This window comes from Miniopterus schreibersii, assembly GCF_964146895.1.
Source record: "Miniopterus schreibersii genome assembly, chromosome: 18".
NCBI classification, from domain to species: domain Eukaryota; kingdom Metazoa; phylum Chordata; class Mammalia; order Chiroptera; family Miniopteridae; genus Miniopterus; species Miniopterus schreibersii.
Window position 1 is genome coordinate 29,789,679 of NC_138121.1, and position 26,895 is coordinate 29,816,573.

At 42.7% G+C, this 26,895-nt stretch overlaps 1 protein-coding gene across 3 annotated transcripts in view; it reads right to left on the reverse strand.

The window, feature by feature from the left end:
* Positions 1 to 1,539: 1,539 nt before the first annotated feature.
* Positions 1,540 to 26,895, reverse strand: part of CEP89 (centrosomal protein 89) — a 45,279-nt gene continuing 19,923 nt past the window's right edge. For 2 of the 3 annotated variants that reach the window (XM_081119698.1, XM_081119700.1), the window contains exons 6-19: positions 26,393 to 26,421; positions 25,398 to 25,440; positions 22,950 to 23,168; positions 21,196 to 21,341; positions 17,665 to 17,715; positions 17,417 to 17,500; positions 15,791 to 15,894; positions 15,202 to 15,317; positions 12,585 to 12,765; positions 11,420 to 11,587; positions 10,708 to 10,849; positions 7,405 to 7,494; positions 5,670 to 5,839; positions 1,540 to 4,412 (exon numbers count right to left, since the gene is read on the reverse strand). In XM_081119698.1, coding sequence (XP_080975824.1) covers positions 4,172 to 4,412; positions 5,670 to 5,839; positions 7,405 to 7,494; positions 10,708 to 10,849; positions 11,420 to 11,587; positions 12,585 to 12,765; positions 15,202 to 15,317; positions 15,791 to 15,894; positions 17,417 to 17,500; positions 17,665 to 17,715; positions 21,196 to 21,341; positions 22,950 to 23,168; positions 25,398 to 25,440; positions 26,393 to 26,421 — 1,784 coding nt within the window. In that variant the 3' untranslated portion in view covers positions 1,540 to 4,171. The remainder of the gene's footprint in view (positions 4,413 to 5,669; positions 5,840 to 7,404; positions 7,495 to 10,707; positions 10,850 to 11,419; positions 11,588 to 12,584; positions 12,766 to 15,201; positions 15,318 to 15,790; positions 15,895 to 17,416; positions 17,501 to 17,664; positions 17,716 to 21,195; positions 21,342 to 22,949; positions 23,169 to 25,397; positions 25,441 to 26,392; positions 26,422 to 26,895) is intronic. The other variant, XM_081119699.1, reaches the window with a different exon arrangement.

Here is a 26,895-nt window from a genome sequence, read left to right on the forward strand (position 1 = left end):
AATCACACTGTATTCTGCTGAGACTTGCTGTCTGGGTACCACCTGAGAATGTTTCCTGTCGATGAGTGTGCTTTATGCTATGCTATCCATCCTCCTGCCTCAAGGAAATTTTAGGGGGTTCTATTTTTTGCTGTGATGAACATGCTACTCCGATCGTGCCTGTGTGTTTTCCTTGGTGCACACACACACGAAGTTCTCTAGAACATACACACAAACACACAGCAGTGGAACTGCTGGGGCAAAGGTTATTCACACTCTCAGTCTCACCAGATAATGACGTTGTTTCCCACACTTGCTAAGTTGGCATTGTCGGACATTTCTTTATTTTGACAGGTTAACTATGGCATTGTGGCTTCCATTTCATGCCTGCCCATGCCTCTCCTCTGTTTGTCTGTGGGGCTGGAGTTCTTTACGTTTTCTGGAGTAACAGCCTGTGTTAGCTGTTGGTGTTGCTCCTGCTCCGTGGCTTGCCCTTCCACTGGGTGAAGGTTCTTTATTTTAATGTAGTCAAATGTATTACTTTTTCCCTCTGTGGTTACAGCTTTCTGTGTCTTGTTTAAAGAAATCCTTCTATGACCCAAAGTTTTGAATTACTGTCTAGAACGGGGAGGAGAGGGGAACGTCTGGCCCGAGGGCTGTATACAGCCCTTGAAATTATTTGGTCTGGCCCTGCCAAGGCAACTGCAGGCAGGACTGGAAATTCAATAAGTCTAGGAGCTTTTTTCATAGCTAATTTTTAAGTTGGTAATTTTGTATGGCCTGTGAAAGATGTTATAAATATCCAAATGGCCCTTGGCAGAAAAATGGTTCCCCACCCATGGTCTAGAAGCTTAGTGTTGTCTTCCACGTTTAGGTCTGTACAGTACTGTCCCAGAGAAATATGTGAGCCAGACTGTGCTTACCTTCAGGTGGAGACTGCAGCCAAGAAATCAAGAGAAGGCTGGGACTTGGAAAGGCAGCAGTGGCAGATTAGGAAAGATCATTAAGAGAAAAGATGTATCATTAGAGACCAAGGCTAAGGTCAGCCACACCCTCGTGTTCCTAATTATTCTGTGTGAGTGTGAAAGTTGGACAGTGAAGGAGGCTGATAGGTGTTGAAAGAGCTCTTTGGATACCCTGGACTGCCGGAAAGACGAACAAGTGGATCTTGGTGCAAATTAAGCCTGAAACATTGCTGGAGGCAAAAATGACAAAACTGAAGCTGCCCTACTTTGAGCACGTCGTGAGAAGGCAGGGTTCCTTGGAAAAGGCAAAAATACTGGGAAGAACAGAAGGCAGCAGGGAAAGAGGGCCACCAAACATGAGATGCACTGATTCCACAGAAGCCTCCACTCGCATGAGTCTACAGGAGATGAGCAGGGCTGCTGAGGACAGGACACCGTGGATGTCACTCATTCATAGGGTCGGTCACCAGGAGTTGGAGCCAACTCAACGGCACATCACACACACACACACACACACACACACACACACACACACACACACACGTAATTTAAACTTTCCTACTGGCCATGTTTTTAAAAAGTAAAAAAACAAAAAACAGGTGGAATCAATTTTAATTATTTAACCCAATAGATACAAAATGTTCTTTCAACATATAACTAACATAAAAATTACTAGTGAGATATTTTACATTCTTTTTTTCATTGAAAGTCTTCAAAATCTGGTGTATATTTTATGCTTATAGCACACTTCAATTTGGGTGCTATTTTTTAATGTTTTTATTGATTTTAGAGAGACAGAAAGAGAAAGGGAGAGAGAGGAACATCAATGATGAGAAACATCATCCATCTGCTGCCTCCTGCACGCCCCCTATTGGGGATCACCCACAACCCAGGCACGTGCCCTGACCAGGAATCGAACTGGCGACCCCTTGGTGCACAGGTCGAAACACAACCACTGAGCAACACTGGTCGGGCTTTGGGTGCTATTTTCATCATAAATACTTAAGCCCTGGCCGGTTTGGCTCAGTGGTTAGAGCGTCAACCCTCAGACTGAAGGGTCCCGAGTTTGATTCTGCCCAAGGGCATGTACCGCGGTTGCAGGCTCAATCCCCAGAGGCAACCAATCGATGTGTCTCTCCCCCTTCCACTCTCTCTGAAAAGCAATGGAAAAAATATCCTCGGGTGAGGATTAAAAAAAAAAGAAGAAGTACTTAATCACTATTAGGTTTCATAAAATTTCCAGTAGAAAGTGAGGCTCCCGCACGCAGGGCTCTAACACACTGCTTTCCTGCCGCTGCAGAGACCCGCTTGCTCGGGGAACTCGGGCTCGGGCCTGTGCTGCTGGCCTCTCCTGAGCATGCCTGGGCTGGGACGACGTCTGCCTGCGTCACTGCTGCTGTTCTCAGAGATAAGCACCTTCCGTACACTCGCTGAGTCAAATCAAAATCAACAGGATTCAGACTCTTCTTCTCTCCTTAGAGTTAGGTGACCGCACCGCTCTAAAGAGAATGCAGCTTTGGGGAAAGGGTGGTGTCTCCCGTTCTTCTCAGAGCTCGAGGGACAAAGGGATGACTTCTGGCCCCACTGCCCCTCTGCAGCGGTCAAATGAAAAACTGAGGACAGAGGCTCTCACCTGCTCTCATGCCAAACACACATTTGTGCCCGACCCGCTCTCCACTCAGCCCTGACTTCCCAGGGCTGCTCTTCAGTGATTCCAAAGGCAGCGAGTGGGGCTCGTTTGAGCTCCTGGGTCACATATAACTCTTTACCTTGGGTTACTTTCACCTTGATTGGGACCTTTCTACAGCCACATAAAGCCTCACCAGGACAAAGACAGAATGGGGCTGGGTCCTGCTCTGACTGGGAACCTGCATGCTGAATCGGAAGAGATGCCGCTTCCCAGCAGTCCCAGGTCTCTGTGGACCAGTCTCCTGCATTGCCCACCCCAGCCTCCAGGCCCAAAGCCCCTCCTGTGCTCCTCTGCTCGCCTCCCTGTCCTCCAGCTCCCGAGCCTGGTCCATCCTGCAAGACCCAGGGCGTTAGCCCCTTCCCGAAGCATCCAACAGTCTGCTCTCTGCCTCAGCTGCCTTGTTTCGCGGCCATGCCTGCCTTACCCTTGCAAAGTACATTTGTGGTGTGTCATAAACTTAAGGCAGAAATGTAAAAACGTTCACATCTCAAGGAACAAAATGTCTTCATAGAAGGCAGGAAAAAGACAGGGATGACAGAAGAGGTTCTCTAGGGGGTGACAGTGGCAGTGTTCCTATAGACAAGGCACCCTCTGAGCACAAAGTGATAATAAGTTACAACTGTTTAACTGTTGAACACATTTTATAAAAAGTAAAAGATCTATGATATTCGATCTGTTTTCCATCTAGCAGTCAGAGCTCATACACAACTGTTACCATGACCAAGAACAGTGCTAGGGCTTGCTGCCTGAAACAGTACAGGCCTTGGCTTGGAGGAGCTTTGTAAAACAACGTGGTCCAGCATTCTGCCCCTCTGCACCATGTCTCATGTCCCCGGGTTCTTCCAGCATGACGGGGACATGCAGCCCTAGTTAGCTGGCATAGCCAGCAGGAAGTCCCAGTGAGTGGTCCTGAGAGGCTGGGATAGTCCACCTGAGGACACAGATAGTCCACAGAGTGGAGCAGAACCACAGCCCCAGGCATCCTTCTCGGTGGTGGCAATGGGCAGGGACCCCACCTTGGTGTTCAGTCAGGGCTCTCCAAGGGGAAGGGGAAGGGGAAGATGTGACCCTAGAAAAATTACCTTCCCAGGAGGCTGGAAAAGGGCTGAGGGAGAGGACAGAACACGTTTTGTACAACTTGTTGGAGCATGAGCACCAAACAAATGCTGCCCAGGGCTACTACCAGCTGGCCTCATGCTGCTCCACTGATGGGCTCACCCAAGCAGACGGGCCTGGCGCAGTGTGCAGACGGTCCCGCTGGCCACTCTAGGAGCCCAGGGAAGGGCTAGCTCTCGGGTCCCCTGTTAACCTGAGCAGTGGGTCTCACGGAGCCTTTCTCAAAGGCAGTGTGGCAGAAGGCATTCCCTGGCTGACATACAGTTCAGTAACACATTATTAAATAAGCAAATGTAAAATGGATTAAAATTCTGAGACGGTTTACCTCTTCCTGGCCCTGAGGAGTGAAAGGGGAGCCCTGCAGTGACAGGGGAGCCGGCCCTTCTGCTCTGGACAAGGCCGACCTTCTGGGCGAGGGATCCTAGCCCAGGGGCTCCCGCAGACCTTGGCGGGTGGTGGGAGGCGGCTTCATGTCACAGTAGCTGAGGCTGCCGCCATCCAGCACGTCTCCCTGAGAGAGGCTGTCGAGGCAGGGACCCTCAGAAGCCCTAGTGCTGGCCCACATGCCTGTCCTCTCCAGTGTGGCTTGCAGAAGTTCTCGGATCCTTCGGTTTTCCTTGGAGGTAGACTCCCAAACAACTTCCAGCTCGCCTTCCATTGCTCTGAAACAGTCAAAAAAAGGACAATTAAAAAATGCCTAAAGAGCTTTATGAATCCTAAAGTCATGAGCACTCAGCTGGAAGTGTGCTTTACAATGAGAACAGAGCCACTGGGCTCGGGTTCCGAGGCCAAGACTCTAGTGTTGTACGAAGCACCAAGGCCCGCTGGAGACACAGAAATACTAAGGCACAGGCTGAAGACAGCTTCTCACCTTTCCTCTCAATGCTGCCTTTTCCTTTATTCTGGCATCAAGCACACACCCTTTGTTTTTAGCACAATGGCCTGGCTGAGGACACAGAGGTGACACGGGCCATCTAGGCTGCTCCTCTGTCCCCCCTGCTTGTCCCCACTGTGACCTGCTCACCACTCGGACACCTTTCACAGGCACCCACCACTCAAGCCACTATGGGCCCAGACATAAAGAATTCGTAAGGGGGTAAGGGGGCAACCATAGGGGAGTGGGGCTCATAACTGGGGACACAGGGAAGACTGGCCTAGACCATGTGCCAGGAGAGTGAGTGCCCAGAGGGAAAGAGGCTTATGAGAAAAGGCAAGGGCAGTGAAGCAGATTTTCCTGAGCAAGGAACCAGGAAGTTAAATGAGGCAAAAGGTGGGTTGGTTATTGGAAGGTTCCTTTCCTTCAGGTGGTCCCTGCTTGGCTGATTTAAAACTATTTTCTGGGGAGATGAAATTGTAAATTTAGTCTTGGTTGTGACATGGGGCTTGGTGTAAGCAACTCCTTTTTGGGCCTGTTGTCTTGATTTTAACAATTAGCAATCAAATAAATTGGCAAACTGTAGGTAAATCAAAATAAACAACTATATAAAAACTAGTAACATGAGCTGGCATGTAATGTACAGCATCGACTATAGTTAGCAATACTGCATTGTATACTAGAAAGTGGATAAGAGAGTAGGTCTTAAATGTTCTCATATACCAGCAACCACATGGTACTTATGTGAGGTGAAGGGTGTGTTAACCTTGTTGTGGTAATCACTTTGCAATATATAGATGTAATAAGTCATCTCACTGTACACCTTAAACTTACACAATGTTGCATGTCAATTGCTGGAGAAAAAACACACAAAAAACAAATTAAGGAGCAAATAAAAATTAAGACCAACATTAAATTCAGATAAAACTAAAATAGAAAAACAAAAGTAAGCAATCAATTAAACAAAACAGATCAGAGGGTTTTATTGGAAAATTCTACCAACATTCAAAAAACACACACACGCTATGGGGTGGGGCAGCCCTACCTTTTCTGCTGCAGAGCCTCATCCAGGACATCCTGCTTGTCCTGCAGCATCCGATGGAGGTGCCGCATCTCCTGCTGGTACTGAGCTGTCTTGCTAGCAAAGTCCTCCTGCTGCTCTGTCAGACAGTGACTAATGTCATCCAGCTTCAGTGCAGCCAGCTTCTTGTAACCCTGGTGGAGGAGGAGGGACTGTGTGAGCGAGGGAAGCTTCTTGCTGCCAAGTAGATGGCCTCCTGGATGCATTCCCTACCCACCTCCTTGGGCAGTCAGAGACCAATGAGTTGAGTAAGCCCTGGATAGGTCTGATCTGGGAGGGCAAGTCTGGATCATAAAAGTCATGTAAAGTAATAAAAAATTTCAAGGATAATAAAACCAAATTTCTAATTTATATCATGCTATAAATTATTTTTATATGCTATAAATAAAATTAAAACAGAAGGACCTGGCAAGATTTATCATACTCTATTGGTAAAGAGATGCCTGAGATAAAAGACTAACCCATTCATTTTCCTACTTTCATTTTTATTGCATAGTATTTCAGGTTATGAATTTCCCTCTGAGCATTTCTAAAACTGTTGTCACATAAATTTTGACTTATAGTTTACACAGGTTCCATTAACTAATGCAGCCAAAAGAATAAAATACTTAGGAATACATTTAACCAAGGAGGTGAAAGACCTGTACTCTGAAAACGATAAGGCGTTGAAGAAAGAAACTGAAGACACAAATAAATGGAAGGATGTACCATGCTCACGGATGGGAAGGATTAATATCATTAAATGACCATACTACCCAAAGCAATCTACAGACTCAGTGCAATGCCTATCCAAATACCAAAGGCATTCTTCTCAGAACTAGAACAAATAAACCTAAAATTTATATGGAATCACAAAAGACCATGAATAGCCAAAGCTGGCTTGAGAAAGAAGAGCAAAGTTGGGAGTATCACACTCCCTGATTTCAGTCTATGTTCAGGAGAAATCGGTATGGCTGGTGAGGCTGGGGATGCATGCTGAACAAGGGCTGTCAGGATGCAGATGATGGGGGAGGTGTAGGACATGTCAGAGGTGGCCAGGGGAGGAGAGTTGGTACAAGGAGAATGGCTTTCCTGGGCAGAGACTGGAGGGCACAATCAGGATTAAGCAAGAGAGGAGCAGGTCAATGCTACTCTCCAACTGAACCAACAACTGAACTAGACTTGATCATAAAGCCTGGACATTAACTTAAGGATATAGCCTGGAGATTTTTCTGGGTCCTTTTTTTAAACATCTGCATTGTATGTTATTGTGCAGATGAGCTGCAGGTTTTTTTGTTTTTTTAAAACATATCTTTATTGATTTCAGAGAGAGGAAGGGAGAGGGAGAGAGACAGAAACATCAGTGATGACAGAATCATTGATCAGCTGCCTCCTGCATGCCCCCTGCTGGGGATCAAGCCCGAAACTGCAACAGGGGAATGTGCCCTGACCGGGAATTGAATCCTGATCTCCTGGATCCTAGGTCAATGCTCAACCACTGAGCCACGCCTGGCTGGGCTGAAGTTTATTTAATGAGTGGAGAGATGCTACCTCTGCAGAGGTGCCATTTCTGCCAGCAAAACCCTGTGCTGCTTTACTCCATGGGTGAGCAGGTTACACATATGCGGAATGTGTCACTTTTTATAACATGGAAATCCATACCCAGGAAGCCTCTGTTCCCATTTGAAAGAGGAATCTTTAAGGCTAAATGACCACTTACCTTGACTTTTTCCTCTAACTTTCCCATGCGAATATTGCCTTTAATAATTTTGTCGAGAACTCCATGTTTTTCACTTTCTAAGCATTTGGCCTAAGGAGAGAGGTGAAAAAAAACAATGGGCTTCCAGTTTTATAGAAAAATTAAAAGAATAAAAAGTTCTGCAAAAAATATTATTACTCACAAATGATCTCCATTCTGCCTCTTGACTTGGCCCAACCCCTGCTGCCCCCACCTGGACTGCCACTCCCTGTGTGAGGGCTGTGGGCAGAACTTGGGCCGACAGCTAAGGAGGGCGAGAGCTACAACAGCTGGGCATCCCTCTTGGGCACAAACAGGAGATCTGTGTCTCCAGGACAAGGGGAATAGGAGAGGTTGTAAGGGTTTCTAACACATTTCTCTGTCCTTATGGAATATACCATTCCTTTGATCATATCCAAGGAGTAAGTGCGAAGATGCAAATAAATTTTAACTTGACTTCTTTGAATAATTAAAAAATTAAAGATAACTTAATATGAATACACAATGCCACTCTCCAAACAAATGTGATAGGCAGTATTTCCAAGATGGATGTCACCTGAAGCTGAATGATGCAGATTAATATCTACATGGGACATGTACTACTATGCACTACAAATTAACTATTTCAAGTGGTAAAAAAGAATTGTAAAAGTGAGCATTCCTTCTAAAATAGGCTAGTAGTGGCAATTTGGTGGTTAGAAAGGAAAAATAAGACAAAGGCAGTTAAATAACTTGCCACAAATCACACAGAAAACCCATTCAAAAGGCAGGATTAGAAATTAAGATGCCAATATCAATACAAGGGGCTCTCACAAGGTCCAAGAGAGCAGAAAGGGGTAAGGTGGGAATGCATGGCTCACAGTCCCAGGACAGTGCAAAGGCAGCCAGTACTACCCCTGAACCCCCACTAGAAGGGCTGCCCTTGGGGCTTGCAAGGGGAAGGACCTTGTAGGGCCAAGGGGACAGCAGTGTCTGTATGTATAGAGATCCCTCATGGTGGGTGGGCCAGGGTGGGATAAGAGCAGCTTTCCCCACATCTGAGAGGTCTGAAGACTCTAAACTCAGGCCTAGCTTTCAGACCATAATAAAGGTCAGGGCAGGAGGAGAAAGCACATTTCATTAACAGTCATAATTTGTAACTTTTAAGTATTTGAACACATGGTATGTGGCTTCCATTTATATTTCTATCCTGGGCTCATAAATATGAGGGGTGGACCTAAGGAGGACCACTTGTGGGTCAGGGAAGATCTTGATTTCATCGGGGAAGCCTGGGATGTTCTCTAGCCCACGTGGGACTGTATCTTGGAGAAACCTGTGTGTCCTGCCCTGCAAACAAGATGACTTTGCCTTTACAGTGGCAATGACACATGGCAGCTGGGTCCCCATGAATGTTTGCTAGATGAATGGGTTTGTTTGGCAGGTTATGTTTTTCAACAAGCCCTCTGTTTGCTTCTTCATCTATCAGAGTGTAAGCCCAGGAAGCATAGCAGAAGGGGGAACAGGCACTGAGCGCTGCTTCAGGGAATGCCAGAGTTCAGTACCTGCGATGGGACAGTAACTCCTAGGAGAGGGACTACTGGACCAGGAGGTCTGCATGCTTTTAAGGCTGCTACCATGCTGTCAAATGGCTTCTAAAAGACTCGGGAAGTACCTAGAAATCACCAGTAATATATGACTAACATTAAAAAAAGTACAGAATGGTATCTCGAGACTGGCTAAATTAGCATTTCTTTTATCACAAGTAAAAATCAGCATTTTGCCCTGGCCACTGTGGCTCAGTTGGTTGGAGCATCATCTTGTGCGCCGAAAGGTTGCTGGTTTAATTCCTGTGGTCAGGGCACATACCGAGGTTGCAGGTTTGATCCCAGCAGGGGTGTACGTGGGAGGCAACTGATCGATGTTTCTCTCTCCCTCTCCCTTCCTCTCTCTGTAAAATCAATTATTAAAAAAAAAAAGCAACATTTCCCCCCAAGAGTTGAATACTATTTGTATTTCTTCTTATATAAACAATGGCTAAAACCTATGTGCATTTTCCTGTGGAGGAACTTAGTATGTTTCTAGCAAATGGGAATAAGCCTGTGACATATCCTGACACTCTCCACACCTCATTCACCTGGAGAAGGGCCAAGTTACTTCCAAGTTTGCCAATTTCTGACTCTCAGAAAGTCCTCAGGTCTCTTTGTAATGACATCCATTAAACTGTTACTTCTGACCCTACACTACCAACACTGCTTACATAAACATGTTTAAATGCACATAAGCAATGTTGTTCAATGTAGAAAAATCATAAAATGCAGATAAGTAAAACAATTTTTAAAAATCTCTTGTAATTCCACTTGAATAGCTAACTCACTGTACCCTTCTGTAGTAAGTCCTATCAGACTTTTCCCAATGCATACAGCTTGGCATAGCATCTACCTTCTTTCACTGTACAATCTGTTGTAGACATCTTTTAAAATCGATGTGGAGATGCCCAGGATCATGTCCATGCCATCACTCTTGCATGTCCATTGGTGGTCCTAGAGCTCCATCATCTAGGTCCACCAATAATTTACTCACTTCCCTTCCTTGGACTGGTGCTGTTAGAAACAATGTGGGATGAATATCATTGCCCTTTAAACTATGTCCTTAGGATGAACTCTATTTAACCTATGATTCTTATGTTTCATCTTCAAATGGGGACTATATTAAGTCAGCTTTACAGGGAGAATATAAGGTTCATCTGTGTGTGTAACACAGCTGATAACTACTGTTCCTATTTAGTTAAATGGACTAATTCCATTAGTTTACCCTCTAAAATATCATTTGCCATTATTTAAAAGTTTGGGTTATCTGCCTTTTAAAAGTGTTTTTTTCCCCATGGTTGAAATATAAAATTTTGGAGAATTTGAAAATTTGCTATTGAAATTTGTTTGTTGTTGTTAATTCTCACCCAACGATATTTTTTCCATTGATTTTTTTAGAGAGAGTGGAAGGGAGGGGGAGAGAGAGAGAAACATTGATGCGAGAGAGACACATCGACTGGTCTGCTTCCTGCAAGTGCCCTGACCGACGGGCTGGGTGGTGATCGAGCCCAAAACCGAGGTCCGTGCCCTTGACTGGAATTGAACTCTCGACCCTTCAGTCTGAGAGCCGATGCTCTAACCACTGAACCAAACCAGTCAGGGCTGCTGTTGAAATTGAAAAAGATGAAGCTGTTTATGGATAATTTTGTAAAAAAAATACTTCTGAAATTACGTTTGCACACTAACTTGCAGTGTACTTGAAGTAACTGAGGAAACTTACCAAATACATAAGATTGTCACGTTCCTGGGTTATAGTCTCCGCCAGGCCAACGAGATTTGCCAGGTATTGATGAGCAGACATTTCACTCTCCATGGCTTTTTCCACCTGCTTTTTGAGGACGTCAATTTTTTTTTGAGATCTCCTAAAGGGTTCCCACAAATGGTGAAATAAAAACCTCATTAACCTGAATGGCTAGGGCATAGTGAATATCTGTATCATAAAAACAGCAAGTATGTTAGCATCTAAATGTTAGTCTTCAGCAATCTAAATCTGTAAGTTTCAAGGCGAGAAATAGTAATTGAATTTAATTTTAAGCCAAGCAGAATTACTGACTCGAAGTCAAGCCAATAGAAATCACAAAATGCTTTCACACAATTAATAGGCTAACTATATATTATTCTATTAACTTTTAGGCTCATGTTCTAAAAGATACTTTGGGATTTTCAGTAATCCCAAAGTTGACTTCTAGGAAATGGTTAGGAAAGAAGTTCTAAAAGTTTCAGAGTTGTAGGGTCATCATTATAACTATCAACAATATGTGAACTATAGACTAGAAAAATGTTGGTTAATGTTGGTCAACAGAAAAGCTTTTACTATACTTAATATTCTTTTCTATTTTATAACCAATATTAGAAAAAGAAAAGATAAAGAATATTTTTCAACTGTCTTTTTTTAACTACCAAAAGAAGCTTAGGAAACACTATATGAAAACCTATTTATTTTCTGTGCTCGTCCGAGTTCAGCTTCCAGCGCTTTGTTTTTAGCTGTGAGATTGTTCTTTTCCAACAGCAGGCTCTTTTTCTGCACTTGCAGGACTGTCAACTTTTCCATCAGCTCTTCCATGTCAGCACTTTCCTTCTCACCTTCCTTCTGCAGCCGGCTGATGGACAAAAACATCGGCTTGTATCAGGCTTGTATCGGGTACACAGAGGCTACAATGAGGCAGCTCTTGCCAGGCACACTGGCAACCAGCCTAGGCCTCCAGCCCTGAGGGGCATGTGGAAGCCTCTGCACAAGGTCTCCCCATCCCAGCCCTTGGAGGACCTGGGACGGAGTTCCTAGAGGACGGGGGAGAGAGCACGGCGGGCACACACTTCTTTTTCTTTTATTTTCACTGATCTTAGAGAGAGGAAGGGAGGGAGGAAGGGAGGGACCTGTAGGATATTGGTTTTATATTGAGATATACGTAACTGGTTATTTTAATATGTTTAAATACTGAGGAGATCCCTTCAATGTCTCTTAGACCAGCAGGACTCAGGTTGCGTTTACTAGCCTGTTGAAGGTGAGGGCTGAAGATAAGCTGGCAATGTCCACTCATCTTTTTGGTCTTAACTACGCCAATTTAATTAAAATCCCTTATATCTAAAATGTGCCTTTTACTTAATGAAAGGCATTTTTGTGTAGTTTATGTATAATATCAAATAAAGAATATTTAGCACTCTAGGCCATATTCCCATGTGAAAATTAATCTTTTGTGACATTACTTTTAATGGCTGTGCTGCATTCCATTTTATGGTTGTATCCTTTCATTTAACCAGCTCCTTATTACTGGATATCTAGGCTTCTGGTTCTACTCCTTTAAATTATCTTTGGTTCTAAAATCAATAAAGACTGGAACAGTAGAGAAAAAAAATCACACACATCTACATACAAAATGCAGACTATAGCCCTCAGGGACAGTCAGATTCTACTTTAATAAAGCATTTACCGTTCTCAGACTCAGACGCCTGTGCTCATGCAGCTAAAATGACTCAGAAAGAGACTCAGAAAAAGATGGAACAAAAAATTTTTTTAAAAAAGGAGCCACCTCTCTCCACTCTGCCTACAACAACATGCACTGTGATGCGTTAACCCTTGAAAAGACATTAATTCCTTACCTTTGCAATTCATTGACAATTGAAGCATGAACTTTCATTGCTATTTTGCCCTCCAACTGTGTTTTCAGTTCTTGGCATTCAGCACATACAGTTTCCAGTTGCTCCTTGCTTTTAGTTAGCTCCTTTTCTTGGCTCTGTGTTTTAGTCTCCAGAAGCATTAGTTGTTTAGTCAGCTTAGAAACTGAAAAACAAAAGAGATGGATCAAGATGTGGTATGGGAGACTTAACACATGATTATTGGTTACTAATGAGAGCCAGCTTATAAAAAATAATCTCTTAAAAATCTTTTGGAGATTTATAAATTAATACCAAAGACCCTGTACTTAGAAATTACTGTCCCTATATTGAGCATTCACTAAATATAAACTCTCATATTGAGAGTTTGATATAATTATTAAATATACAATATTTAACAAGACATGACTCCAGTCTTCAAGGAACTTTCTAAAGGGCAGCCTTGAGTCACATGCTGGTGTGCAAGCATACATTGTGATGCTGTCCCTAAAACTGCAAGATTCTCAAGGACATCCAAGATGGCCAAATGAAACCAAGGGTCCTGATTTAATGTATGGTTTTGATTTAATATGGAACCCGGCACTCTATGCAGTTTCTTCACCGAGTGCCCACTTAAGCCTTAGCCCTTCCCCTTACTAGTCATTAATCCCCTGAGGCAGCCAGAAACAATGGCCTTGCCTTGACTAAGGGTCACAAGGTATGGGTTTCCATCAAGCTAAAGAGAACACCATGGCCTACGTTGTGTTTCAGCTCAAGAGATCTAAAGCAGAATGACCTCCGGCCATGCCTCCATGAAGCCAGACTGAGGGACCCCAAAGCTGACCTCAAGACTTGAAATTATGATTTTCTGACCTTACCTCTCTCTTTTTAAAAATGTATTTATTGATTTAAGAGAGAGAGAGAGAGAGAGAGAGATTGATTTGTTGTTGCTCTTATTTATACATTCAATGGTTGCTATTCTTAAATGTGTGCTGACAGGAGATTGAACCTGCAACTTTGGTGTATCTGGATGAAGCCTTAATCAACTGAGCTACCGGACCAGGGCCCCTTACCTCACTCTTGACCAATGAACAAGACCCATGAACCTAAATCCCTTACTCACGATGGCGGCTTGTGATTTTACTCTATAACACCCCTGGCCCGTAAACCAGCAAGTTTGGGATTTTGAGCATTAGCTTCCTGTTCTCCTGGATGGCGCCACTGCAGTTCTCAGTGTTTAGTGTTTGGCTCTGCTAGCGCGGGTTGGACGAACTCTTTCTATTCAGTAACACAAACTAAGACCCAAATTTAGTATTTTTCTTCCCTTTTCTCATTAAGTTTTTACATTTTATGTCCTGTATTGAAAGTAAATCATAAATACTTCATCTTATTTGACATAGTAGTATGTAATAATAAGATACTTCCTGGGCATCTGTTGAAACTAATACACAAAAGTATGACAGCATAAAACTTTTAACCCTTCCACTCCATAAAAACATTTAGTTGATCAAAATGAATAACTATTTCTGGGAAATGGAAAAGTAACACAGGCAGCTGACTGAATCATATAGGCCAGGCCAAAGGTTGGCCCGCCCCACATGACCAGAAGAATCATACCTGTTCAGATCTGCTATGTTTGAGAAAATTAAGCTTAGTCATTATGAAATTAATTTTCCCCATCATCTCTAATCTTGAAAGCAAAGACAGGAGGCTCAATAAACACTCACTCTGTCCCCTCCCTGACAAATGACGCCAGAGTAGGCGCACATGCTTCTGTGCTGTGCAAAGACTAGGGCGTGGGGAAGTCCTGTGCAGGAAACTCCTGTCAGACTCTGAGAGATGCTCTCACTTTTAAACATGACCTGGCTGCCAGAAACAAGGGGGTGCTAGCCAGCTAGCTTCAGCAACGGCAGAGGTTCCAGCTAACTTCCAGGTTAGCTCTTCCAGTGCGGAAAGAGGAGGGGCTCAATAATGGGGCGCAGAAAGGAAAACAAAGGAGTTACATTGGCTCACTCAGACAGCTTGTATTTAGGCCTCCTGTCCTGTATTATTTTTCTGGGAAAAGAAAAATCAGTAAAACAAAAGGAAACAATGCCACTATCTTTGTTTGTAAATTTTGGTTTTAATGAAAGTGGAAGAAATGACTCAATCTGGCCACGCCAAAGTCCACTGTTCTATACTGTGAGGCTCCTAGGGACAGGGAGGGACATTCATGAAAGTGTCTGACAGAGACTTAACCTCTGCCAGCACCCACAGCTCTGAAGGAAGGGCAAGAGCACCAAGAGCACAGAGAAACTGTTTAGAGACCAAATATTTCCACTTATTCATTCAACAAAAATATTCCTGTATAGATCCTCATGTTGTCACCTACAACTGATTTATAAAATACATAGAATAATTAAAGCAACACTGGAGTCCGAGAGAGAGCAAGCAATGCATTATGGGTAACGGCTGGATATGTTGTAACATAAACAGATGCATCTCAGTAAAGAAAACTATATTCTAAAAAAACATGATTTAAAAAATTTTTCATTTGAAAGGGGCCCCCCAGAAGGGGGTACAGTGTAAAATGACAGAACAACGACATGACAGCATTGCCATCACTCAGGGAAAGGAAGCTCACCTTCCTGGAGACGCTCCTGGTGGGTGTCCTTGGCTTTTCTTTGCTGAATCTCCAGCTGCTCTATCAACAACCTGTTTTCCTCTAAAACCAGTTCTGCCTGAGTCTGAAGCTGATGCCTACAAGTGATTCACAAAATTAAATACTGCCACCCAGGTGCTGAATGGTTACAGAGACAGTCCGAGTCCAAAAGAAAGTAAGTGATGTTGTCGGGAATGAATATCTGGACATGTTTTTTGTTTTGGGTTTTTTTGTTTTTTTGTTGTTAATCCTCACACGAGGATATTTTTCCATTGATTTTTAGAGAGTGGAAGGGAGGGAGGGGTCAGAGGGAGAGAGACAGAGAGAGAGAGAGAGAAGTGACAGAGACAGATCGATCGGTTGTTTCCCACACGTGCCCTGACCTGGGCTGGGGATCGAACCTGCAACCCAGGTACATGCCCTTGACCTGGAATCAAACCCAGGACCCTCTGGTGCTCAAGCTGACACTCTAACTATTGAGCCACACTGGTCAGGGCTATTTGATGATTTAATAAAGTTTATTCCTATTATCTTGTAATTAATAAAATACCATAAACACAACACCACTTGCCATTCCTCACTGGTAACAGGACTACTCTTATTTAACTGTTGGTGCAATTCTTTATTTTCCTTCACCACTTCTTGGACGCGCATCCTGAACATTCTCATTTCCTCCTGAAATAAAATTTATGTAAATTGTAATACACACACACACACACACCTCTATATTTCTTAGTTCTAGTGCTGTTGCTGTGGCTAAAATCAAACGCTAATAGCTTTTTAGCAAAGTCTCACAGTAACAGCAGCCGGACACTTAGTACCAGCACCAAGTGCCTGCCCTCGAGGAGCTCACAGTCTAGTGAGAAAACACGAGACAACTCCAGTGCTGAGCACAAGGGACACCGAACCTCAGGGTTTAAACATTCAATTCCTAATTTCATAACATTTTTCTGTAACTGCCAAACGCTTGAAAAAATAAAAGGTATAAGAAAAGCAGAGATGCTGGTAAACAGTGTAATTTTCCCTTTGTTTAAAGATTTTGGAGCAAAAAACGGAACTTTGTACATAAAAATAAGAACTTTCCAAGAGATTAGTAAGTGATGAACCAAGAGGTCACTGGTTCGATTCCTGGTCAGGGCACACGCCGGGAGTGCATGTACAGTAGGTGATGTACAGGAGGCAGCCGATCAATCTTTCTCTCTCTCTATCCCTCTCCCTCCCCACTCTCTAAAAAATCAATTAAAAAAAAAAAAGCGGAACAAAAATCGATGTTTGTCTCTCTCTCTCTCCCTCTTCCTCTCTCTAAAATCAATAAATAAATGGGGGGAAAAATTTAACTGCATTACATGGTCCATGTACGTGGAACAGTGTAATAAGAACAGACTGGGTGAGTCTTAAGCAACCTTTCCAGCTGGGGATCCCAGAAAAACCAACACTTCTCTTTCTGGATCCTTCCAATTCCAGAGATGTCTTTGGCCACTTAAATGAGGTACACAGAAGTATGCAGCATGGAAAGGCATGGATGCATCTACAACACCCACAGCGCCTTGGTCTCCTGTGTAACTCAAATGAGCTCCACTGCCAGAAGCCATTCCCATAAAACAGAGGTGAGCAAGGCAGCAATGAATAAAATCCTCCCTTCCCCACTGCTTCCAACAGCTCAATGCTGGACTTCCCTGGGGTTGGCTCTTCACGGAATTAAGAAGTCTGTGTAAAACACCCCTGGCCTACCACCTTCCCTGGTCTGCCCAAATACCCCTTCTGACAGTGGTGTTTGCAGCTGCAGAGTCCCAGGAAAGAAATGCCTCCCTTGTTATTTTTTACCCCATTATCTTCAGGTGGATATAGAAAAGCCTTCTCTGGTAGCAATGCCTTCCTCCCAGGTAGAAATGCCTTCTCTGCACCCCGAGACCCCAGCCCATGTGGGGCTGCCCGTCTGGGAAACTTCCAGTGCACCACCCTGTCCCTCCAAACCTCCCCCATCTAACCCTGCCCACCCTCCTGCTCCACCGATCACTCCCAACCTCCCTCCCCTCTTCCTCTTTCCCTCCCCCCTACTCTGCTACACTCTCTCCTTCCTTTCTCCTTCCCTTTAACAAACATTTGAGTACCTATCAGATGTTTGAACAGGGACTCAAAGTTTGAAATGGTCTTATCTTTTTATAAACCTTGTCTCTTCTCACATCTGCCAACCTACCTGAAGGGTGGCAACGAGCTCATCTTTTTCTTTCATTCTGTCTTCATAGGCCAGCAACAAGGGTGACAGATACTTTCTATCCAGCTGAAGATAATGGGGTAAAGAAGGTTAATATATTTCTTACATCTAAACACAATCAGCAAATTTTTTAAAAGGTGAGAAAATACACTTAATTTAGAATGGATCTGAATAGCTATTCAAACATAGCCCAGAAAATGTGGGCCTGAAATGAAATAACTTTTACTTACCAGCCAGGGCGGTATAGGGCCCTTTGACGGTAGGCCTTCAACATTTATACTCTAAGAACAAAACACATTTTGAAGACAAATTAAGCTACACACTGCAATTTCAAGACTTAAGATGTTCTTAGTCTACTGTGCACCAGCAATCTATGCACCTTTATAGATTGTGTAGGCACATATATACATATATATGAAAAATTTCTTTTGAAATGTTTGAGAATAATTTGCAGATATAATGCCTCCTTTCCTTTAATACTTCAGTGTATATTTCCTAAAAAGAAAAACCTTCACTTACTCCACACTACCATCATAAAAACCAAGAACTCAACAGTGATATACTATATTCTAATCTACAGAATATATTCAACTTCTACCTATTTTCTATGAGTTCAATTTTTTTTTTAAGTCCATATATAAGTGATACCATGCAGTATTCTGTGGGCGCGGTATAACTGTTTACAGGAGTTTCTTATGATCCTTAGTATTTTTGTGCTATCAGTTGTAATGCCTCCTCTTTCATTTCTAATTTTGAATCTTTTTTTCCCTTAGTCTAGCTAAAGCTTGGTCAAATTTATGTCTTTTCAAAAAACCAGCTCTTAGTTTCATTGATGTGTTCTGTTGTCTTTTTAGTCTCTACATTTATTTCTGCTGATTTTCATTTTCTTCCTTCCGTTAATTTTGGACTTAGATTTAAAGGTCTTCTTTTTCTAGTTCCTTGAGGTGTAAACTTAGGTTATTTACTTATTTATTCTTAACATTTGTATTTATTGCTATAAATTTCCCTTTAGAACTGCTTTTGCTGCAGCCCATAGATTTTGGTATGCTGTGCTTCCATCTTCATTTGTCTCAAGGTATTTTTTAATTTCTCTTTTGACCCACTGGTTGTTCAGTTGCATTTCTTCAATGTCCACATATTTGTAAACTTTGCAGTTTTCTTCTTGTAATTGATTTCTAATTTCATACATTGTAGTCAGAAAAGATGCTTGATATGTCAATCTTCTTAAATTTATAGACTTGTTTTGTGACCTAACGTATGGTCTACCCTCGAGAATGTTCCACGTGCACTTGAGACGAATGTGTATTCTGCTGTTGTTGGATGAAAAGTTCTGTATTAGGCCTGTCTGGTCTAACATGTAGTTTAAGTCCAATGTGTCCTTAGTGGTTTCTGTCTTGATGATCTATCTAGTGCTGGGGTATTGATGTCCCCTACTATTACTGCTATTTCTCCCTTCATTTGTCAATATTTGCTTTATATATTTAGGTGCTCCGATACTGGGTCCATATTTACAACTGTCATATTCTCTTGATGAATTGACTCCTTTATCATTATATAATAACCTTCTTTGTCTCTTTTACAGTTCTGACTTAAAGTCTACTTTGTCTGATATAAGCTTTCTTTTGGCTTCCATTTGCATTAATATACTTTTCCATCCCTTCACTTTCAGTCTAAGTCCTTACAGCTGAAGTGAGTCTTTTGTAGGCAGCATGCAGTTGGGTCTTTTTTTCTTTTATCCATTCTGCCACTCTATGTCTTTTGATTGTAGAATTTCATCCTTTCATTTAAAGTAATTATTAAGTATGGACTTTTTAATTGGCATTTGTTGTTTTCTGGCTGTTCGTAGTTCCTTTCTGCCTTTCTGGCTCTCTTCCTTTGTGATTTGATGATTTTCTGTAGTGCTATGCATTGATCCTTGATTCCTTTCTTTTTCTCTTTTGTGTACATCTACTATAGGTGTTTGCTTTGTGATGATCATGAACTTGTATAAAACATCTTGTAACAGTTATTTTAAGCTAATTACAAGTTCACTTTAAGCTTCCAATCAGCTTGCACCTACATGCTCACTACAATTCCCCTTGTTGGATCACTGGTAGGTCTTGGTACACACTAAACAGTCTATTCTTCAGCTTTATGACTTGTTTGGTACCTTTTTATATTTCCTACCTCTCTTGAAATTCTCACTTGTTCATGTACTGCTTTCCTGACCTTGGCATATTTTTTCAAATTTTTTTATTTTGAGAGTATGTTGGTTAAAGCTAGGGACAGTGAAATAAGGAAGGGCTGACAATAGAAGCAACAGAAGAGAGCATAGCCAGGGCTTCTTTGGCTCATTGGAAAGTCAGAGAAATGGGGGCCTTGGAGACAGGCTCAGGGGGTTAGCCCAGGACAAGCTGTCACTGCCCATTGCTCCCCTGATAGCAAGTCTCATGGAGACCCTTAGAATTTAGGAGATGCACACCTGAGAGGGAAGAAAGATGTGGGCGTGCTCCCAAGAGGGAGCGCTCCCTTGATGGGCATTTTTATGACTGTTATTTTTTAACTCTCTATTGAGTAAATCACTTATTTCCACTTCATTTAGGCTGGTTTCTGAACATTAATTTTGGTTTTTTGTTTGAAACACATTCCTTTCTTTCTTCATTTTCCTTGACCCTCTGAGTTGGTTTTGCTAATTAGATAAAGCAGCCTCCTCTCCCAGTCTTGACAGAATGGTCTCTTATAGGAGATGAACCTCATCAATCAGCCCAGTTGGAGTTCCTGGTTGCCTTTCAAACCTTTGTGATTGTTCACTGTCTTTGTTCTTAGTGGCTCCCAGTAGGTGAGGATGTACCAAGACCCACTGTGTCCCAACGAGGGGGACTGCAGTAAGCACCTAGACACAGGATGATGAGAAGCCGGACTCTCAGGCAGCAGCTGGGAAAGTATTCAGTCATACCCCTTTCAGAGAAAAAGTGGGAGATGGACATTTCTGCCTGCTTCCTTTGTGCTGAGCCTGGGTATACAGCTGCAGGGACTGGGGGAGTGCTCCTGAGCCCATTTAAAAACTGTTTCTTTGTTTGCTATAAACCTGTGTGGGACTCATGAAGGCAAGCCCCATTGACTAGAGTTAGGTGATTTGGAGTCTGTATAAACTAGTCTGCCTTCTTTTTTTTTTTTTATATCCTCACTTGAGGATTTTTTCCCCCCATTGCTTTTCAGAGAGAGTGGAAGGGAGAGAGAAAGAGAGACAGAGAGAAATATTGATGTGAACTGGTTGCCTCCCGCATGCACCCTGACCAGGGCCGGGGACCGAGCCTACAACCGAGTACATGCCCTTGGCTGGAATCAAACCCGGGACCCTTCAGTCCGCAGGCCAATGCTCTAACCACTGAGGCAAACCAGCTAGGGCTAGTCTGCCTTCTTTTGAGACAAATAATAGTTGTAAACTTGAGGAACAAGACTGAGAATGGAGCAGCTGACATGGACTTTCACTCTTTTACATTATATATACTTCTGTATTGTCCCAATTTTTACAAAGAGTCTTCACTGCCTTTGTTATGAAAAAGGAGGGAAGAAAGGAAGGGAGGGAGGAAGGGAGAAAAGGAGGGGAGGCAGTGGAGGGAAAAGAAGGAAATAGAAAAGTCCCTAGAAATACTATGCTTCATGTATATCTTTTTATTCCAAATTGTAATTAATATGGACCCCTCATGTTGGAAATCAACTCAACAGGAAAGGCTAACAAAAAATCTGAAAAACTGATTTTTCTTAATTGGAAACATTACCTCTTCCTTGGATAAATGCCTGAACTTTGTTTGATATCTGCTCAGTTCTACATTCAAACGATGGACAGTCATTTTCAACCCATCATTTTCATCCACCAGTTCTTGAGCTTGTTTTCTTAGATAAAGTAATTCAGGTGCAGCAACTTCTGAAAAAATTAATATTATTCTATAAGAACTTGTATCAAATTGATTAGGATTTTATATAAGTTGCTAACCATCTGCCCTTTTTTCCGTTTTAGGCTCACAGAGCCAGTGAGTGACAAATACATAGATATAAATGAATATAAGTTTTTAAGTTTTTTAACACTAAATAGTTAACACTTTGGAAGTTTATGGAAATTTTTACATGTATAATTAATTAAGGTAAAATAAAAACTTTAGATTGAAAAGGAAAAGTCGCTGTTTCAAATGACATATAAATATTTGCCTTGCAAATCATACAGAATAGAAAATTTATTAAAATAACCTTGCCAAATATTAGAAAACATAATAGAAAATAGATCCCACAAAGTAATAACACAAATAATGTAAAGTATCTAGAAATAAGTGTGCTTAAGACAAGAAATATGCAGGGTCTATATGAAGAAAATGATCATCTTTCTTCAGGCAATAATATTGGCCTTATATAAATAGATAAATGTAGAGACAAAATCAGTGAATATTTATATAAGCTTAGAGGTTAAAAAGGACATGACACCCAGGGCATAAGCCATAAAAGAAAAATATCCTTTAGATTTAATTAAATTATCAACAAATTGAGAAAATATTACATATATGACAAAGGCTAACATCCTTAATACATAAAGAGTTCCTACAAACCAATGAGAAAAGCCAAATATCTCAATTTAAACTGGGAAAATTTAGCCCTGGCCGGTGTGGCTCAGTTGGTTGGAGTGTCATCCCATGCACCAAAAGGTTGCAGGTTCAATTCCCAGTCAGGGCACATACCTAGGTTTTGGGTTCAGTCCCCAGTCAGAGTGTTTATGCGAGGCAACAGATCAATGTTTCTCCCTCCCTCCCTCTCTCTCTCTCTCTCAACAATAAAAACACACCCTTGGGTGAGGATTAAAAAAAAAGTAACACACCAATGTTAATTTCTTAGCAGGACAACCTTACTATTGTTATCTAAGAGGTTAACATTAGAGACCTGGATAAAGAATATAATGGAGCCCTGATCAGGCTCAATCCCCAGTAGGGGCTATGCAGGAGGCAACCAATTGATGTTCATGTTTCCATCTCTCTGTCTCCCTTCCTCTCTCTCTAAAATCAACAAAAACATATTTTAAAGTGGGACAATTTATGAAAGAAAAAGAAAATGACCTGCAAAGATATGAAAAAAATATTCAAGCTCATCAATAATAAAAGAAATGTAAACTAAAATGGGATTCTTTTTTGCCTATCAAATTAGCAAGAAAAATATAATCCTCATTATTGGTAAATATGTGGTGAAAAGGTGCTTTTATATGCTGCTCAGTGGGATAAAAACTGATATGAAATATATGTAAAGTTACTTTCCTAAGCATCAAACCCAGAAGTATGAGAATTTCTTTAGCATAACAAAAATGATATAGCAGATAAAATCAAATTTCAACAAATATATGGATATTAATAAAATAACCTAAAATATTGTAACACAAAATATCAACATTAAAATCAACAAATACTACAACCTAAAGTATTAACTCTCAAAATAAATAAGCAAATGAGTGAAGTCCTGTTTGCTCCTTTAATTAGAAAACGGTCGCAGTCCCCACCTTCCTTGGAGGGTGCGTTCTCAGCCTCCTTCGCCTTTCTGTTCCCTTTTTCTCTTCTCTTAAGTTTTAATTGTAGTTCTTTCATTGCTTGTTTTACTATGTTAAGTTCAAGAGTAAGGGTTTGGTTTGTACTATTCAGATGCAAATTTTCTTCTTTTAATTCCTCAAGCTTTTCTTTGGTTATTTCTATACATCGTTGACGTGTTTTACCAGTTATATCTGAAAAGGTACAGGGAAACCGGTTTAAAATGTTCACTGACATTTACAATTTTACATCAAAATTACACAAGACTTCATTTGAAAAACCATGTGAGCAACTACTTCCTGTCAGGCCTCATGCCATGTTCTTTGGTCCTGGGGAAGACGGGCTGTACAAGAAAGAATGGGTGGTCTGGTGAGACTACAGTGGGTGACAGGAAGAGAGGTGACAGAGGAGGAAGCAGGAACCAGAGGAGGCCCTTGCATGTCATAATATGCAGAGTGGAGGACCAGGAGCCAGAAAGACTTTTAGGCAGAGGTGTGAAAAGAAGAGGCTCTGCTCTCAGGTGACTTCCTCAGGCCAGCAGTAAAGAAAGTGAATGATGAGGCCCAGCCCAGAGGGGCTCTGAGGGGGTATATGAGAGAGAGTCAGGGGTTAAAACCCCACAGGGCTCAACAGGGAGATGCAGATCAAGATCTGCAGTTTGGAAGACACTTAGCCAGACAAGGAAACAAGTGGACAAGGGAAGATACCCTCAGTGTAGGACACAGGCGCAAAGCTCCGAAGGCAGCCTCAGCTGAAAGAGAGGGGAGCCACCAGCCCGTGGGCAGGACCTGACGGCTCCACGGAGAGGAGAAAACCAGAGATCACAAAGGAGTGTAAGAAGGAATAGCAAGAAAGATGGGAGGAAAGCAGAGAGCCCTGTTCCAGGGAGAGAGATGCTCAGAGGTCAAAAAAGGTGAAAACTACAATAGGTTCCCAGGCCAGGCACGCCTCCAATGGAGGTGGAGACAGAAGCAGAGCTTCTGTGGGTAAACAGGGGTGGGAGGGCTGGTGGCTCGAGACAGTAGATTTGGCACACACCCCAGGGGGCAGGCAAAAGCTAGGGAGGGGACTGTGACTCCAGATAACCTCCTCTGACCCCTGATACAAATATATCCAGTGCTTAGCACATGAAAGGAAAGGCTAAGAAATGAGTAACTCTACAGCTACACTAAGAACAAGAGGGGGACCATGAGGAGTCCCAGAAAGAAAACAGTTGAGATTAGGTCGAAGACAGAAGCTGCAGCCTAAAATATGTCAGCTACAAAAGGTGGGGGTGATTCGCCCAGGCAGGTAGGAACTAAAGTGGCCTAGAAAGGACTGATAAAGTATCCAGTTAGAGTACCAGATGGGGCTCAAACCCTCTGGGCCAGGCAGAGATGCATGCCCCTTGGCAGGCTGTACATACAGGCACTGAGGTCTGAGAGGCAGGGCAGGACCGAAGGGCTGGAGAATCCCAAAAGTACGAGGGACCCCCACAATTCCTGGCTGGCCACAGAGCCTGCCTTCTCCGTCAGTCACAGGAGACAGGCAATATGACTGGCAGCCTGGCTGGTTTCTCCATCTGAGCAGCCTGCAGTAAGCAGGTACAGCATCCCCAGGCAGACCAACAGGGACACTCAAACCACCAAGTAAGTGTCTGAGCCAAGAGAAGCACCCGTCAAATTACAGAGGAGAGAGTGGTGGGCACAAAAACAAGATTTTGGGGTGAGCATATTTCATATTCTCAGAGAGATGCTTGTCAATACTTCATAGAAATCAGGTAAGAACATTTTGATTAGTACATACATTTGAAGGGTGGGCTGAGAGGCAGAATATATACAATGACGAATGAGCCTGTGGGCCAGAAGTTAGAGCCCTAGCAAACTCCCACAGGAGAGCACCAAAATGGGTGAAAGTCAAGCCAATCCCACATGGAGGACAGACTGAAGTCTTGCTACCCAATATGGTTTTCGGATAGTGATGTGAAGCATAACAGGCAAAACTTACAAAATTCACTTTGAAAGCTACTGAAGCTCCCAAGAACATTATAGGGGAGAGTACCCCAGAAAACATCTCTAGACCTCACACTCTGCTTCCAGCCCCAGAGCAGAACCCTTACTGCATATACCCACCCTCCCAGCATCTAAGCACGTCCCACAGATGCCTCCAGCCACCCACCCCCGGCTGGTCACACCCCTCCCCGCACCCAGGATCTGAGTGCATCCCATGGAGACTTCCACCATCTAATGTTTGAATGTGTGTGTCCTCTCTTTAGAGACAAAGGCGGAAGTTCAACAATTGCTACCTGTTCCCAATTCCAGTAATGGGAAAGAAGCAGCAGCTTTTACAGGGGAAAAAAGAAACCTTTATTTTAGATGAGATTATTCTGGGTAGTCTATAAAACTATAAGTTTTCCATCATAATCAAAGGCAAAAGGCAAATACCTGGGGACGGTGGAGGTTTTCCACATAATGGTGGTTTTTCATCCTAAGAGGGGAAAAAAGCCATGAGCCCAATAAATTGAGAGTGTTAACATCTTCTGTTCAAACCTTCTTTCTGCTGTTTTGTCTGCGGGTTCAGTCAGTCACTGTGTCTTTATATGTAGGTCCCGTGGGTAACGGGCCATCAGTTCACATTCTTAAAGCATGTGACATGGCTCCAGGTGCTGAACAGAGATGCGCAAAGCAAACTCCAACGCAACCTTTCTCCTGGGATATGCAAGAAGACCCCAAAACCTACAGAGAAGCAGTTTCTCAGGGTGCTGAGGAAAGAATATAAGATCTCACTTTCAACACAAAACTTCGAGGAAAGGGAAAGCTTTGAACTCTTGTTCATTTTTCCACTACACATCAGTCTGATATTAAGTTTCTAATTTCCACTGAAAAAGTAGACTTGGTTGTAAATTAATTCTACCAAGAAATGTTTAGTTTTTAAATTCCTATGACCTCACACAATTCAAAACTTAAGTTAGAACTATTTCCATGTTTGCAAATTAGTATTCTCTAGTCATTCTACAAATTGTGTGATTTCAAACCTCTCAATACATTAGTTTCATTTTTAAACTATGGAAAATATGAATTTCTTCAAGTTTTTTAAGTATTAAAAAAGAAACATTCAGCCCAGCCAGAGTGGCCCAGTTGGTTGAGCATTGTCCTGTGCACAGAGGGTTGCCAGTTCAATTCCCAGTCAGGACACATATCTGGGTTGTGGGTCCGATCCCCAGTTGGGGCGAGTATGGGAAGGCAGCCGATTGATGTTTCTCTCTCTCTTTCCTTCCTCTCTAAGCATGTCCTTGGGTGAGGATTTTAAAAAAAGTTGTATTCAATTGGAAAGAACTCCTAAGGGAGGTTTTTCCTCCCACAAATGACAAAAGTCTTTTAAAAATTATGGTAGAAATTCAATCTATTGAGAAAACCAGTTTTTAAAAAACTAATCTTACCTTTAAATTCAGAACAGAATGGTCACCATCTGATTTTTTAAAAAAAGAGAAAAAAATTTAAAAGCAGATAAAGACATTTGACAACTCAGGAGAGTACAAACAATCAGAAACTCACCTTCTACAGATGAACCCAGCAAGGCAGGGACCGGCAACAGGCTTGGCAAGGTCCCCTGGAAAGCTGGCCCCGCAGTGAGGCGGGGAGCCCAACTCCGAACTGCTCATCTTAGGCTATCCTGCTCACTCCTGAGCACCTTCAGTGGCTCGCAGGATTGCAGAACCAAGGCCAAACTCCTCAGTGTGACTCTGAGCCCTTTCTCTGCGGGGCTCCTACCCACCTTTCTGACAGAGTCCCACCCGTGTGCTCTCTCCACAGTTTCCACCCGCTATTCCCCAAATGGGCTGAGCCTACCCTCCCTGGAAGTAGCATACAACTTGGTCAGAAAAGGAGTTGTTCCTTGAAGCAAATTGCCTCATTGATACAGATGAAAACAAATCTTGCCCAG